Source organism: Apteryx mantelli, chromosome 3 (assembly GCF_036417845.1).
Source record: "Apteryx mantelli isolate bAptMan1 chromosome 3, bAptMan1.hap1, whole genome shotgun sequence".
In the NCBI taxonomy this organism is placed as follows: Eukaryota; Metazoa; Chordata; class Aves; order Apterygiformes; family Apterygidae; genus Apteryx; species Apteryx mantelli.
The window spans coordinates 113,216,665-113,233,869 of record NC_089980.1 but is presented as its reverse complement, the minus strand read 5'-3'; the positions used below and the strand labels follow the sequence as shown (position 1 = coordinate 113,233,869).

Sequence of the window (17,205 nt, the reverse complement as noted above, 5' to 3'; positions counted from 1 at the left end):
AACTCTATACCTTTGATTTTTGTGTTACCAGCTGCAGAAGCTGAAGAGCTCTCTGAAGGCCTCTATTGAGTTATTCAGAAAGCTATTAGCCTTGTCTGTTGACTGTACAGAGAACCAATGCAGTCCCAGAGGGCTTTAAATCATGCATTTGTTAATTGGGGAGGTGCCAAGATCAGTCAATGGGAAGCGCTAAGCACAGAGAAGTGAACGGTAACACCTGACTCTGGGCTTTGTGGCTGGCACTTCTTTGCTCTCTGACTTCAAACCGCTGATCACTCTTTTGGTTGGAGTTGCACAGATGGTGGTCCTGGGATATTTTGTATAATAACCTCATGAGTAAAGCTTTTGCTCAGGAGGTTGGGATACCTGGGTTTTAGGTCCTCCTTAGCCAAAAAAAACCTGTGAATCCACTTTCCAGTAGGGACTCTATTCATCTGAATATTTCCATTTATCTTCTTGAAGCTGAGTCATGCATGGCCAGGAGTGTAAGATTCCTGGGGCAGGCAAGCAAGCAGAAATGAGTTTGATTCTAGCCTAATAATCGGTATACTGAGTTAGAAAGGAGCAGGTCTCTTCTGCCAAGTGTTTCTGCATCTTCCATCAGGGAGTGATTGGATAAAAACAGAAGTGACCCAGAGATCCCTACCTTCACTGGGGAAAATTAGGTGAAGTAGAAGTTTTGTCTGTCCATCTTTGAATCATGGCAGAACTTAAATGCCTGGTTCCATCCAGCATCTCCAGATAAGGTCACTAGTGAGCATTTGCGACAGATTCTAGGGGCCTTTGTGCTCCAGAAGGGGAGGGTCAGCTGCTTGTTTCTTTTTTAATGTGCCAGTGGGATTTAAGTATTATTTGATGATAGTTTAATTTGCCTTGCCTGAAGTCCTGATTTAGGGAGCTGAATCTGCATACCTTCTAAATCCCTGAATACATGTATAAGGAAGAGATTTGCCAGTTTTTTAGGTATGTTCTCTTTTAAAATTCCGCTGTTGCCAGTCCATGGAAGTAAATGAATGAATGAATTTGACCCATGATCTTTGAATCCATGTAAAGGTTGCCTGTCTGTAAACATGCACTATTACCAAAATGTCTCAGCAGCAGTTTAGGATAACTGCTTTTTATTTTCCTCGCTTCCGAGAGCCAATAAAGTCTTAATTTCATTTTATAGACAAGGAAGTGATACTAAAATAAATGGCTAGTCCAGCGTCCTACAGGAAGTCTTCTGGTGCAGACTAGCAAGTTTGAACCCTGATCATCTATGTCTCATTGTAGATTCCTGTGGATTGAAACATCCAAATCAGCCTATCTGGGTACCAAAGCAGACTGTCACATGAATTTAGAGACATTTAAAACAAAAACCCAGATTTTTTAAAATCTGTTTATTACTGCTCTTCAAATACAAGAGGAAAAACATACTACTAAGCCTATGGTTTAGCATTTTACTCTTGCATTATTGACTTCCAAAATATTTTGAGTATTATGAGCTCTTGTTATATTTATTAGTTTGTATCATGAATACACTTTTTCCCCCTTTCAGTTTTCAGCGATTAACTGTGTGGTATTTTATCTTACAGTATTGACCAGTACTGTGGGCTTATTTGCTAAGTGCTGAAAGAAAATGATTCTTTTAAACTTTTATATTCAATGTTAAAATTACTCCCATAGGAAGAAGATGCTTTTATTGCCCACAAGGTTTCGGGTCGAGTACTCTGATTGTGTAACATTGCTTTGATGAATACAGCATATTCTTAAATCATGTGCATTGTTTAAACTTGTTATAGATGAGTTGCTGCACATACTGTTGAACTAAATTTGTTAGGTAATGTGTGATTAGAAACAGTTATTGAATGAAAGAAAATGTCTTAAACTTCTTATACTGATGTATAAATTTGACCATCTACTTTTGTCTGCTTATAGGTTATTAATAGAGTTTTATGATGCAAAGGATTCTAAAAGAAGAAATAAGTTCCCTGGAAAAGGTGTTCATTCCAAATTAAGCCTCAAGAAAACTTTGCCATCTTTGCTGTTTTTAGGTGGCCTGACTGCTAGTATGCTTCTGACAGAATCTGGAAGGAAACTTTATGTAAAAACATGGATATATGGGACTTTAATTGGCTGCCTGTGGGTTAGCATTAAACCATAAGCAGATGTTAGTCTCCAATCAGTGAAATGTGCTGTCTTTTCTTGCACATTGCACCAAACTTTTTCCTGAATTTATAGTAAAAAGAATGTAAATAAAGCCTTATTGATTGAACATTGGAAATAATAGAATTTGTGACTTAAGCCTCTGTGTGGTTGGTCTGGGGAAAATATATACAGTTTTTCAAAACTGATACTGATTTTTGCTGAAAGAATGACAGATAAACCGAGTTACATGATAAATTGTTTTCCCCATGAGTTAACAACCATCTCTCTCTGCAGAAGATTGATGAAGTATGAGTTATGCATAAGGGTGTCTTAAGTGGACCTGTGAATGTATTTACAGAGATTAATTTAGGGTATATATTTATTCTTCTGATATTCATGTTGAATTTTTGTTACTCTTTGGTGCATTGCAGCAGCTCAGTTGCATCTATCCCAGCTGTATTGCAACAAAAATCAAAACTTTTTTTTAGAATTTTGCTTTTCAGTTTTAGGTAAATACTTTGTTCTTTAAAAGGGTCTATGTAAACTGGCAAATCATGAGGTGTTATGTGAGTCAGAATAAAAGGTTCCTGAGAACGGCTGTTCATGGGGAAGAAGCTCTGTTTATCTAGTGCATGATCTTTTGATTATGTTACAGTATTAGCTGATTATTTTACATGTGCAAAACATTAAATTTTACTGAGGAAACAGCTTATTTTGCGCACCCCGTATTTGTGCATAAAAGGAATGTATGCAGTATAATGAAATGTTAAGTTTTTAAATGTGGCCTAACCAGACTGTAGCCTACCTTGTGTCCGAGTTGTCAATAGCTTGTTGAAAGTTTCAGCTAAGCTAATAGAACTGTAGTGTGTATGTGCCATAAGTAGCAGCGAACGCTCAGAAGTTTCCTGTTACCTCACAATTGTCTGGAAGCAAACTTACCTAGTTTGTTTAAGGTATAGAATTACTACAGCTTCAGGAGTATAGGTTATGGTAACAAGGAACATTCAGAGTTCCTGCTAAATCTGAAGCATGTGCCTTTTCCTACTAACCTGATTTAGGCTAACATTTCATAATCTGGAAATCATTTCAGTGTTGTAAGATCACACTAGATTTTCAAATCATTGTAGGTGATGCAGACTTCAACTGAACTGAAGTTATGGGGTTGATATATGAGACTTGCACGATAGACTAATAGTGAAAGAAATGCACATCCTGTCAGTATTTCACCTGCTTGAAAATATACTTTAAAAAACAAAATCAGCAAACCCTTATTATCAGAAGGTCTGTGATTCCTATGGCTGATATATTTGTTGGGGAAATGCCATTTCCTAATATCAAGGGAATAGTCTATGAATACAGCAGTGGGGTAGGAAAGAGGATGTATTTTATCTTCTTTCATTAGAGAATCAGACTCTCTGTATCGAAATGAAAGAACGAGAGAATATTTTTATATTGCACTTCTAAGCTTTAAATGTGCATCTCTTTCTAGCTTCATTGGGGTTTGTCTTGCATTAGAGCCCCTTATGAGTTACAATGATATGCCTCTAAAAAATTGTAACTCCGTTTTTCAGACTCCACCATTGCCAGTTAATTAAAGATACTGCTTTTACTATGTGGTTTTTTTTTTCATAGAATTTTATAGAATAATTACAGCTCCACCTTAAAAATCATTTGGTACAACTTTCAGTTTGCAGTTCTGTGTCCTTCCATAATAGATTTTGTCACTGGAGTTATTTATATCAGTGATTGATTCAGGATATGTTGATGAACCATGTTAAAAACAATGACTGGGAACAATGTTGAAAAACAGTATTGTTATGAGGCTGTGAAACCAGGAAAAAAAAAAAAAAGCCATTTTATGTAACAGCCAAATGTGCTCCCATATAATTCTTTCTATTCTCAGCTGAATGTTTCCAGTGGGTATGACTAGAATGCAATGTTCCTATGTTAGTTTGATTTTTTGAATCATGGAATGAAATTTCACTCTGACGTGATTAAATTTCTTTGTAACAGTTAAGAGTAACATTTAATCGTACATCAAAAATAAATGCAAACTGCTTAACTCATTTATAGAAAAATAACTGCTGTTTTGGAGAGCCTAATTACCACAAAATGTTGAACCTCTCTTACTGTTTAACTACTGGGAATATAATTGAAGCAATGCAACAAACCAACAGGATGTTTATTTTAAACATTACTCTCCATATTAATCTTAAACAATTTTGGTTTTTTTGCAGTTAATTTATAAATTTTTGAAACTGTAATTTGCTGGTGTATTTGGTGTTGGGAGTATCACATGCTATTCCTTCATATGCACTGATATTAAATTGAAATATTTCTTCACTAAAATGAGACGAGCCACTGCTCATTCAACTTTTCTGTCCTGTCTGCTTGTCCAATTTTTTCTGCATTTTTATGTCTGTAACTTGGTTAACAGGAGCTGTCTACTAAAAGGCTACATATGTGGCTTTAAGTCCTTGATGGAAGGATTTGTGTGAGAAGCAATCATTGAAAAGAAGAACACCTTCGTCCTTTTTTCTGTGCAGCTAAAATATTTTAGAATTTTGATACATGCTACAGAATCTAATGCATCATACAGCCAAGCTAGTTGGGTTGGAATAGCTTCTCAGCTGTAAATAACTGCACCACTTGTTGCTTATTTATAATGATTGCTAGCGTGTAGTACCACAGTGCTGACCGGGCATCAGACTTCCTTGTGCTAGGCCTTTTACAGACAACACTGGCAGGTAGTGTGAATGGACCACACAGACCCCAGGGATGGGAAAAGTATTGCAAGCAAATACATGAAGAAGATCATAGCAGCCAAAGCCACCTAAGTTTCCATGACATGTTAAATCTGAGGAATGACTTGCATGCTCAAAAGCTTGTCTTATTTTTCCAGCTGTATCAGTGCACCTAATAAAAGAGATTTCCCTCCACACAAGTATTGCTCTGTTTGTATGCATAAGCCATATGTAAACGTTTTATATTCAGCAACACCACCACTATGTGCTATTTCCACAATCTTGTATGTGTTTACTTTTGTGGAAGGAATTGGGTTAGTAAGGATGGGATAATTTACTTAATAGAGAATTTTTTTTAAAAAAAAAGGAGACTGAAAACTAAAGTGGGAGTAATGCTACCATGAGGAAATGTCTGAGTAGGATATCTGAGGAGATATCACTCTGTAGAAAGAAGGGAAAGACCAGTCAAAATTAGAAAGTTCTCTGAAGCTCCCTGCCTAGTCTTTGGCTTTGTAGCTGCTCCACCCTGCTGCAGTCTTCTGCTAACTCCTCTGGATCATTTTCATAGTGTACTGCAAATACTTTGCTTTTTTCCCTTCAGGTGAATATAGCATACCTATAAAACCATTTGTGCCATCATTTTTTTAATGCTTAAAATTTGACCCATGATTATTTTGGCATTTTAGAGTGTCTAGAATAGAATCTAATTTTCAGGGAGAGGGACGTAGCTGTTTCAGGAATGGATATTGAGGGAGACCAGCAGTGGGTTTGGGATCTCTGGCTTAGTGTTGTTAAAGGTAATGAAAGAGACTTCTCCCCTCCCTGTTCTCCAAATAAAGTATTCTCTTAATTGCAGAAATTTCAGGTTAACCATGCCCAGAAAGTCAATAGAAAAGTACTTAATATGTTTAGGATCTTCCCCCCTTCTTTATAAAAACTTTAAAAAGGGTTTTCCTTTATAAATACGGAGACCACAATTTAGTCCTAACCTGTAGTTCTAGGTCACCATTAGGCAGTTGGCTCTGATGACAGGGCTTTAAGTAAACACAATGGGGTTTCTCTTGTCCTTGTTTTCTTCCTCATGTTCCGGTCCATCTTGTTAGTTTGGAGCTCTGTGGTCCCAGCAAAAGAGATCTTGACATCCTACATATTGATTTGCTAAGCATAAAACAAAAAAAAATTGTTATTTTAAGTTTGTAGAATGGCAAAAGTTATGCAACTAAAACAAAATATACAGTAATCTAGTGAGTGAAAAGCAGTAATAATCTAATACAAAAAGATAGAGATATCAGACCTCTTCAGGTCTAATCACATTTGATTGATTCCAGGGAAGATTAGTCTTTCATGTAAGGGCAAATTTCCCTGTCAGTGTGGTGCATATTTCTCCTTTCCTTTCTTCTTTTAGTCCTAGATCTGTATCTCTCTCCTTGATTCTCTGGATCTGTTCGTTTCTTAATGAGTCCCTCATCACCTATGCCTGCTTTTTCAGACGCTGGTGTGAATCTCAGATTTCTTTCCTTCTTCTCCATAGCACAAAGTATTTTCCTATCTGTATTCAACTAGATAAACTGCTACTATATCATTGACACTTATCTTCACACAGCATTTTCTCCTTTTGAGGACTGGTGAGCAAAGCCTCTCCTGCTTGTGAAGAGGCTGAAATCTATTGCTAGTAAACTGAAATAGATTTTGCTGTTCAGATCGAGGTTCCTGGTAAGTCTATATTTAATATACATTCCAGCAGGAAAGGAAGGGAATTCCATCTACTGATGTTCCACTGAATGAGTTTGCACAGCCCTAAGTAAATATAAAGACTAGAACCTACCCTTAAAATAATTACTTGTTTCTGTTTCATATTTGTAATATGAAAAATTTATTAGGTATGCTTGTACAGACTGTGTATTTCGCAGCCATTGTTTATCTTTTATCTTGTATGGGAATTCAGTTTTCAATTGAAATTATGATGCCATCTGTTTATGTTCTCTGCATGACTAATTCAAAACAGAATCGTTTTAACCTATTTGCCTAATTATGAGGCAAGCCCAAAGATAATACACAGCACACAGATGTTTAAAGGCAGAAGCTGCTTTTACTTGCCTGGCCCATGCAAAGCAAGTGGCATCCAGACCTGCTGTTCTGAGCAGCTAGGTCCATCACAAAGTACATGCAGATAAACAGGCCCCTCAGATCTCAATCCCAAAAATGTATTACTGAGACACGACCCACCTAGAGCTGCCCATATGAAGTGTTTAGGAGAGAGGCACATCCTAAAATCCACTCCTCTCTGGGCTTCAGATGAGTCAGGGTCACAGGTGATGCTTGTTTGCAAAGTATTCAGAACTCGGACTTCTTTCCAGAAGGTCCAGCTTTTACCATTCTCCTTCTGAAAAGTAGGTCAGAGCTCATTCTTATTTTGAAGCATAGCTGGATGAGGAATTGCAGGGTGATAAATACTTCGTCCATAGAAGTCTAGTCATTGGAGCGGGAAACAGGAGATATGGTCACAATACTCTCCTGACCTGAGGGAGACCAGAGCTGCGGCACTTCTCCATCACCACCACCACCACCACCCTTAGGGAGGCTCTACCAGGCCATTCTGAGCAGGCGTGCCTTTCATCTCTTTTAGGTGCTCTGACAAAGACAAGAAAAAATTTCAAGATCCATAGGGCTATCATGATTGTAATTAGTAACTAAGGCACTGGCTGGGTACATGGATTTCTGCATTCAGTACTGCTCATAGCTATTTCTTTACCCAAAAATGACCTAGGGACAAAGTAGAACCAAAGATCCCCACGCATGCTCACACCACTGTGCCAGCAGTTATATCCTAAAGTCTGCGGCCACCACAAGAGGAAAAGGGGAAAGCTTCTGCTCTAGCACATCGCACTCTTGAAGTACCTTTCTTTGTTTGGAACGAGCCTCCAGTGACATGGGCGTACTAGCAAACATTATCCTTGGCACCCCTCGGCCTGTTTTGGTTCTGTGTTGTCTGCACCAAGACCAAGACTTCCCCCACCTTCTTTAGAGACTCCCATGAAAGCTGAAACTGCACAAGTAATTTTGAATTTCTGGACACAGCAAGCTTCTGGCCTTCCCAGCTGCACAACTCTTTCATCCAATTGAGACCACAGGGGAAATTGAGCTAGAAAGAATTTAATTTGCAATTGGCCAAGATGTGAGAGTTAACACTGTAATGATCACAATAAGTACCAAATACTGTACAACATCGTTAAATAAAAGAATATGCAGGGTTCTCAAGGCAGAAACCTGAACTTAAGGTATTAAGTTAATTACCTCTTGTGCTGTACACATAATAGTCCCTGGTTAAGGCTTTTGCTTCTGTTTTAGCAGGCATTTACATCTACTATAGTCTAACTTTTCATTTTTAGTAGAATCACTATTGACTCAGAAAATGGCATTGCCTTTACATTAGGTTGTCCTGTGTGATAAAATGAATATAAAAATTTAAATACTATCTACATAATCTATATTTTTTGGCTTTTTCAAGCTAAGAAATCGTCATTGTCACATGAGGTATAACAAAGTTGGTTTGACATCGAGATGCTTTAATAAATTTCTGTTGACCACAAAAGATTGCATTATTATGATCAGGTACTAATAAATGTTGAAAAGCTTTTTTTAAAAACACCCGCAGTTTTTTTTTGTAGGGAGGGAGGATAAGGAATTAAAAAACAGAATTATTTCTTTCTGAAACAACATACCTTTAGATAGAACTTGATTCCAATCATAGACCCACCTGTTTTTCTAATAATGGAGAAATAAAAATAGGTAAATAACATAATTCACCTTGCTGTTTAAAGAGATATAAGAGTAGGAGTAGCTGAAGAAATTGTTTTTATTGTCCAGAAAACCAATGGTACTCCAGACAGCTGACAAATAATTTTGCATAGCTAAAGCACTACTGCCAGTACAGGATATGGTATTGTTTTCCAAGTTTAAACAGTAGTAAGAGATTGTGTATAAATATCTTGATACTGTCAATTGTATTCCTGTTCTGTGACAAGATAACAGATTCAAGAAGTCACAGTATTTAAAAAATATCCCCTTTTGCTCTGCAAGGTTGAAAACTCCAAGTGGCTGCTGTCTCAAGCTTGTCCTCAGTGTCCTTTTGAAAATCTGTCTGATGCTCTCAGAGCCAGTTTAACAATTATTCTTGGCAGCGTAATGCATATAAAAGCAAAGGTGTGATCAGGGACACGTACTATTACCAAGAATGCTGGTCAAAGTGATAAAAACTAAGCGGCGCATCAACAAACCCTACAAAACTTTGGAATGAAAACTCCAGCCAAATGGTGGGACTGCAGTCACGGAGGGATGATAAAATGCCATTTTGAACACGGGGAATTTAGAGGTAAGTACTGGGCATTAGCAGCACAGCTGGGATTACACTGTATGCACAGAAGTAATATCTCAGCGGGCAAGACCAGGCCCAGTTGAAGTAAATAGGAACTTAGCATTGATCTTTCTTAGTAGGACAAATGTTAAGCTTTAGAAGAGAAGCCCTCTCCAAATTTCAGGACATCCTGAAAAGGAGGGAGGGTTCTGAACCCTCAAAGTTCAGAGTAATTTTGATATCAAATGATAGCATAGCATCATTTGATAAGAGCTGCCAGGCTGCGGGTTTTCATATTGCCATTCCTTCTTTGTCAAGTCAGGCCAAATTCTTCTATGTGCGTTTATGACTTTTGTGTTCCTTATTCCTTAGGTCCCTGACTCAAAACTAAGTCTAACTTGCAGAAGGATTTAGAACTTCCATCTGCTGTAGAAGGCAATAGGAAGATATAAAGTACATCCATAAACCACTATACGGCGGTCTCCTGGTAAAGCAAATGTACTTCTTGGATTGAGTACTCTAATACTGCAGTGCTTCTAGACTCTGGTTTTCTGTTTGTAATATGATGATAATGTCTTTCCTTGCATTTCAGGGGTGTTCAATAAGCACTCTTTTCTTGTGTATGTGAATTTTTGGAGCTTTTTTATAACATTTGCCATGATGGTATCAGGAGGAAATGTATATAATTCTGTTTTCATAACCAGATTTATTTAATATACATTAAATAAAGAATGGGAAGGTATTCCAAGTGAGAACACTCAAATATTGCAAAGTGAGCTCAGAATAATATGCAAAGAGGGGCTGAAATGAGATCCCTCACATCCTTTCCTTGTGCATGGCTTCCCAGTTGTCTTGCCAGACTCTGCCCTTGGTCATGTCTCAGTCTTTTCTCTGTGCTCTGATTTCCCCCAGTCTCCCTGTAGTTCCAGTTCTCCCAGCTCCTGCCAGTGCTCGTTTTGTCTTCTGCATCTACTTCTCCAAATTACCCCCTCCTCTTGGATTTCTCTCCTCTGAATTCAATTCAGCTGACCTCTTTCGTGTAGCCTGGAAACAAACAGGTTAAAAAAAAAAAAGAAAGAAAATCACCACGCTTTTGATTCCAAGTATTTGAACTTAGACTTGCTCTGGCCTGGAGCAGCTAGGAATTGCAATGGCTAGGAAAGTCCTGCTGTGGCCCTGTGGCCCCAGCCCTGGAGCACATTCCATGCTAACGAACTCGCCAGAGAATTGAACCCTGCAAGCTCCAGCAGGCCTCTGGCGAGGATGTGAGAACTACAGCTGGTTTGTTTTTTTTCCAAAGCCTTATGAATTGGCCAAACAGGGACAGATTTTTCACTGATATTACAAAAAAGTCCATCTCAGCACTGAAGTTAATTTTCTGTCCAGTTCCAAGTCCCTCTTCCAATAAAAAGAGCGATACAGCTTTTCAAAGAAGATTGCCAGAACACTGGGAGGGGGTTGTGGGGTTTTGTTTGTTTTAAACAGGCTATGATTAGGTAAAGGAAAAAGGATGCTCTCAGAAATGTTGAACTGTTTTGGCTGAAAGCTTTGAAGAAATGTTGGCCTTCGGCACATACCTGACATGGAAATCTTTGGTGTAAATGTTTTCAGATTGGACAAAGTTATATGCAACAAAACTGAGTATCTTACTGTGAGATGTGTTGGACAGTCCTAATAAAAAGTTGCACTACTCATGTAATTTGCATCTTTTCCTCCCTCAGCCTTGAACTTTGGGAAAATTTGGACTTGAGGATTGATATGGAATCAGTTGTTGTTTGGGTCAAATTTGGCTTAGTCTTTGTTTTTAACTGGGCCTCTTTGGTGAATCCATATTATTGTTATAGGTAGCTAAGACTCTATTTTTCTGTGTAATTAAGTTTGGTTATATGAGCCAAACTTGATAATATGCCAAGACAGCTTGGCTATATAGAGGGAGTTATAAGGAGAGGAAGAACAAAAGACTGAAGTAGAGAGCAACTAAGTCATATACAGCATGTCTAAGTGTTTTGCTTCTTCATCTAGGTAAATACTGTATTCTCTCCACTGGGTATTACTGCATAACAGCTGTTCCTGAGTAGGCCTTCATCGGTCCAGCACCAGTGTGTTTGTGAAGTGGTCCTGCTGCGCAGGTGAGGTCAATGTTGCTGCAACCAAACTGGCTGTCTTTTATATTTGGCTACTATCTGCAAATACTAACTTCTGCCTGAAAGAAGCTTGATAGTTTGATTAGAAAATACGTTAGAAACATGAGACTTAGGGAGGGGGGAAGAATGCAGCCCTTAGTAAGAAAGAAAGAAAGAGCTTTGACCCATGCTTGCTAGGCCCTAGTTTGCTGCCAACAGCAGCAGCTCAGCCAGCATCTTTGGCTAGCCCCAGGTTCAGGCCCAGCTGGCTCGGGCAGTGTGGATGCTGGCTCACCCCCAGCGCAAGAGAGGCTGCCCGCAGCCTGCCCTTGCTCATACACGCCCACGGGTGGCTCTGCTACCAGGCAGGCCTGTGAGGTTCGCTCCCTCCTTTCCTCTGCTGCTAGAAACTTGCATTCATGTCACTTCTAAAATCATCATGGACCTCGCTGCAGTGATGGGCTCTGGGAACACCAACGACTTCCCCCTGCAGAAATGGACTCAAACTTGTCAGCCCTCTCCGCAAGCCTCCTGCCGTCCTCAGCGGGTCCCAGGCAGCCTCTGCGCGCTCTACTCCTTTGGCGGCAGGAGCTTGGGCAGGATGCCCCGTACGAGCCTATTTGCTGTCCCCTGGGCCTACACAATTTTATGGGCTAGCTGTTTTTTGGAAACATGATTTTACTTTGAGTCCTTGGATGGTAGCAGTATACAAGGAGAAGGATTAGAAGCACTGTTACTGTTTATAAGCCGAAGGGGTCTTCTTCCTGAGGTGTTTATTCTTCCACAGAAAGTGTGTGAGGAGGCTGAGTGTGCTCCGGGACCACTGCATTGCACCTCTCCTCTCTCATGGGGTCTGCCAGCATGATCCCTGCCAGCAGATGCCTCATGCGCTTGGAACGGAGCATGCAAAGCCATGTGTTTGAGCCCACACATGTGCTTAGGCATAAGGACTGGCTTTTTTTCCATGTTGCTGTAGGTAAAATTGCAAATGCAGAAGAGACCTTTTAGAGGTCTTTTAACTTCAGATCTTCCTATGAGGTTTTAAATGAAGCTTCTAAGCCAAGTTGTTTTGTCTGCACAGCTTCTGTAATATGGTGGCTACTCTAAGATGGTCAGTGCTCTTTTTAAGGCACTTTGTAAGGCACTTAAGGCACTTTTTCATAAGATGGAGTTCTGTGCCAGAGCACTGGGGATGCTGGGCTTTGAGAGGGCCTCACTTTGCCTGCTCTTTGCAAATCATCCTGCTTTGCCTACCACGAACTGAAGGTGTAACTGCTAGTGAGAGCTGTCTTTTCTTTCCTGCAGAAAGCTTTGGTGTGAGACAGATGTGTGCAAAGCAAGGGCTGAGAGGAATCTCAGCAGTGAACTCATAACACTTCTAAGCAGGGAGAACGGGAGTTACTCATTGGTAATAACAAGTAAATAGCAAGGACAAATTTTTGAATATCCAGGGTAGGGACTATCATGTCAAAAGGTAAGGGAATTAGGAGGAGAGAAAATGGCGCTATAATGAAAATAGGAGAGAATTACAGAGCATTTGCTGATGCCCAGCATAAATCTGTCGCCCTGGTATGACTCCCCTGAGGGAGGGGAAGGGGGGACCTCGCTCACCAGGTGTTGGGGCTGAAACCCGCGCAGAGCTAGCATTTACTACCATCTAGTGGTGGACTGGGAGATACCAGCTCTTTTCCATTTCCACACGCTCATGGAAAGGAAAAAGGGCAGGGATTTGGTGCTCAGGTTTGAAAGTCTGTGCTCCCCCTGGTCCTGCCTAGCACCAAGGTGATGCTGGGAACTCATTAAGCTTCACGAGTGATGGGACGACAGGAGGCATCAGGAGGTCATTCTCTGGTGGTCGCAGGCTGCCACACAGTGCATGCCCTGGCCAGAATGAGCTAGACACTTGCACTTGTGTAGGCTCACAAAGCTGACAAAGCTTTAGTAAAAGACCTCAGTTATAACCTGCAAAAATAGCTCAGCAGAGTTCAAAGCACTGTGGTAGCAGGTGAATGTGCCCAGTGCTCGCAGGAAGCTGTTCTCCAGAAAGGTCTCGCTTCCTTCCAAGGAGCCCACAGTGCTGTAGGAGCACATGCTCCTCTTTCAACAGAGATAAAAATTTTCTACATTTTGGAGGCAGAAAAGAGGAAATCTACCTGCTCCTTTTTTTCTGCAGTGTGGTAAACACTTCGAAACAGCAGCAGTATCAAATCAGGTCCACACTGAAAAAAAATATGGAAATCAGTTTAGAAAACAGAATTTCTTAGAGGGATGGAGAGGGAAGGGGGGCTGCCAAAGCCACGTGGAAGATTTATCATTTCCTACTGAAAATATGTGAAATAGTTTTGAGCTTTGTTCTAGCTGCTTTCAGAAACCAGTGACACAGTAATGAGGCTTAATGCACCATGTTTTATGTAGGAAACCTGGCCAATGCTCAGTGAGTAATTCCTACACTTGAGATTCATTCCAGCCTAGTAATAAATCACAAAAGGTCTCCAGTGTGTGTGCTGCTGGGGTTAGTTAGCTGAAATCTGAAATGGATGGAAGGCAGCTGGGAGAATATTAAGGCAATGCAAGGCCAGTGATGCTTACTGACTGATATCAGAAAGCAAAATACATCTCTAAACAAATGCTCATCTCATGAGCTGGCTGTTTTACACCTGTTTTCTTCATACAGAGCCTAGGTAGTTGGACCTCATATTCTGTGTATTGACTCACCTGTGGCCTACAGGAGTAAACTAATTTTTTTTTTCTTGTGCTATATGCCGTTGCTTCTGGGTCTTTGGTGACCTTCCATGGACTTTCTCAGTTACCATATTCCAGCTCCGAAAGGCTCTGTGTTGTGTAGCTGTTACTATGCACATCCTTCCTGTGCTCCGTGTGGCCAGGGACATTCTTGTCCCCGCTCCGTGCTGCGGGGAAGCTGCTCCACAGACCTGTGCCCAGGCTGCCCAAGGACGGGACCCAGTGCAGCCAAAAGGGATCTGTGTTTGCCCCGTTTGACCCTGCTGGCTCTGAATCAAAGCAGAAGCATTTGAGTGCATCTGAGTGCAGTCCTCAGATCAGACTGTCTCCCTCTCCTACTCTGCAGCAACATCGGGGAGAAGAAGCAAGATCCCTATACTCTGACTTTCATCCCCTCTAGAAAAAAATAAGGGCTTTCTCCTCCTGTTTTGGAGGGATTATCAGCATGGGCTGTTTTGCCTCTGAATCCAGTGCCAAGCTCCTTGCATTCCTTCTCTCACTTCTTGGCTTTCCAGGCTGGAAAGAGAGTGTCTGATTTAAATGTTTGGTGGTGACCAGCAGGCCTGTAAGCTATATCTGAGTGGGCAAAGCATTTGGCATCATGCTCATCTCAGATAACTTGAGACATCCACAGTATGCACAGCTACGGCTGCTCCAGGCTCCTTTATAAGAGATAAAGGGGCCCAGATCCCTACTACTCCCCTGTACTGTCACTAGAGAGATAAAAGCACTTTCAGTATTTCCTTCATCTGAACAATTTTAGACATTTACGTTAGGATGAGATGAAGTGTAGCCTAAGAGTGATTCATTACATTGACTATATGTCTAAAGACCGTAAAAAGCGCACTGTGGCAGGCTGAGTCACAGACATCTGTGCTGTTGGTGGCCAACATTTAGCAGAGGCACAGTGCCCTCATCCCCCAGGGCGGGCTGGGGGGAGACTGCCCCTGAGGAGGCTTCTGCCTCTCCGTTTTCTCAATAGCCAGCTGTTATGGAGCAAGTTGTGTTGTACCATTGAGGCTGACAGGAGCAGAGTTATGTTTAGCAATGTTCCCATACAAAAGATGATTGGTAAAAACACAGTGTGTTGTTAGGCAATGCTTGATGTACTTCACTCAGTGAAGTACATCACTCAGTGAAGTACATGGCTAAATGCCGTGCTCTGATCCAGAAATGTCTGTTGCCTGAGCAAACAAGAAACCCGGGATGTGTAATTGTGTGCCTACTTTTGGAAGGAAAAATCTAAATCACGGAACATTAAACATGCTTGGAGGTCCTTACTTTGGATACATTTAAAATGTATTTTAGGGCGGTCAATAGTGCATTTATGGGGTGACCAAAAAAAAAGAAAAAAAAAGAAAAAAACAAAGCTTACCATCATTTCCAAAGCTAGAAGCTCTGCATAGTGAGGTGGGTCGAAGCCTCCAGTTTCTGCACTGTGTTTAGATCTGGCACATCATTCCCACTGGGTTCAGAGTAAATTGCTCTTATCCAATTTTTAACAAACTTGCATTAAATCTTTAAGTCATTGGGCCTCTTTGACTGTTCATCTGAGTTTTATTTCTCCTCTCAGGCAGGATCACTTTCTCTGTGGTGTTAATAATCTCCTAAGCATTCCTGATGTTTAACTTCCCATGCAGAGTGATGCATGATGAGACTTAGGCTATATTATATTACATTATAATAATGTTTCTCAAACTGATATAATGAAATACCTGCAGCGGAGCCAGAATGTCCAAGGCATCCTGGTGTGCGTTCAACAACATACTATACGCAGCTGTGCATATTTCTGTCAGTGAAGCCCATGGTCAAAGAAAGCTGAAGAGCAGAAAATGGAGGAATTTGTCCACTCTCACATTAGACGCCTGCGTGCTAGAACAGGGCCAGATTTATTTGTGGAGTGGCTTGGCGCCTGTATTCTCAACTAAACTGTGGATGGACAGACAAAGTGGAATAGTCTGTCTAAAAATAGACAATTGTTTTAAGTTTTGTACTAGTTAACACAATTAGTACAACCTATAACCTACTCTGCCTCCACACTGTACCCTTTATCTTGAGGATCTGACACATGGTTTTACTGCTTATAGAGAGCATAACTTGTATTGCCAACTGCTTGGTTTATATTTAATAGTTATTAAAAGCAGGAGGGAAGCAAATAAAAGACACCATTGGCTCTGAGAAGAGCTCTGCTCTGCAGGCAGTCAGCTGAGACGACCTTGAGAGCTCCTCCATTGCTGCTGGCTGCGGTAATCACTGCTGCTGACAAAATGAGCCTGAAGAGAATGAATTCAGCACACAATTTCGTTACATTTTTCTGTACTTGTTTTTTTTTTATAAAAGCCTCCCACACTCAGCCTTCAACTTTGTTTCTCTGTTGTTCAGTTTTCCTAAAGGTTTCTATCCTCTTCACTTGATGCTGTTTTTCCTTTGTTCCCTTCTCTTCCTTGTGGTTTCTAGATCGCTAATCTCCTACCCACAGACACACACTGTATTTCTTTGTGTACTATTGCTTTTCTTGCATCCCAAACTTGCTTGCTACTCTTCTTTGTTACTTTACCTTGCCCTTCCCACTGTACTGTCTTTCACATCTCTCCACTTTGGGATATATTTTCCCCATCTGTTTTTGGCCTGTTTTTTGTATTCTGGCTTGTATGCTGTTATTTAGTCTGGTTCTTTATTTTGCTGTGTAAAAAACACTACAATTCCTTAACCTTCTCTAGTACGGTCTTACTGTCACTTACACTACATTAACTTCACTGATTTCAGCAGCACCAGAAGGAATAAGAGGATAATCAAGTTTAGAAGAGATCAGGACCCAGACAGCACAAAGCGGCAAAATGAGGAAAGGAAAGCCTAGAGCAATCCTTAAGTTAGCAGCTCCTGTGCTGCAAAGGGAAAGCTCACCCAGGTGTGTGGATTTGCTGGAGCGAGGAGCACCAGGAGACCTCCTGGCACGATCACTACGTGCGGGCTGGGAATGCCAGAAACTCCCCTGAGCTTTCCAGAGCCAAGCAAATAAGAGGTCAGTTCACCTCCATGGCTTTCCACCTTCACTGATGAAGAATAATGTATCCCTACTACTGACAGTCCCCCATTAGATACTAAAAGTAAATTT

At 40.7% G+C, this 17,205-nt stretch overlaps 1 protein-coding gene across 1 annotated transcript in view; it reads left to right on the top strand.

The window, feature by feature from the left end:
* The window catches only part of AGPAT5 (1-acylglycerol-3-phosphate O-acyltransferase 5), a 61,081-nt gene extending 58,242 nt beyond the window's left edge, over positions 1 to 2,839 (top strand). Inside the window, exon 8 of the mRNA XM_067294208.1 lies at positions 1,918 to 2,839. Coding sequence (XP_067150309.1) covers positions 1,918 to 2,143 — 226 coding nt within the window. The 3' untranslated portion in view covers positions 2,144 to 2,839. The remainder of the gene's footprint in view (positions 1 to 1,917) is intronic.
* Positions 2,840 to 17,205: the final 14,366 nt, after the last annotated feature.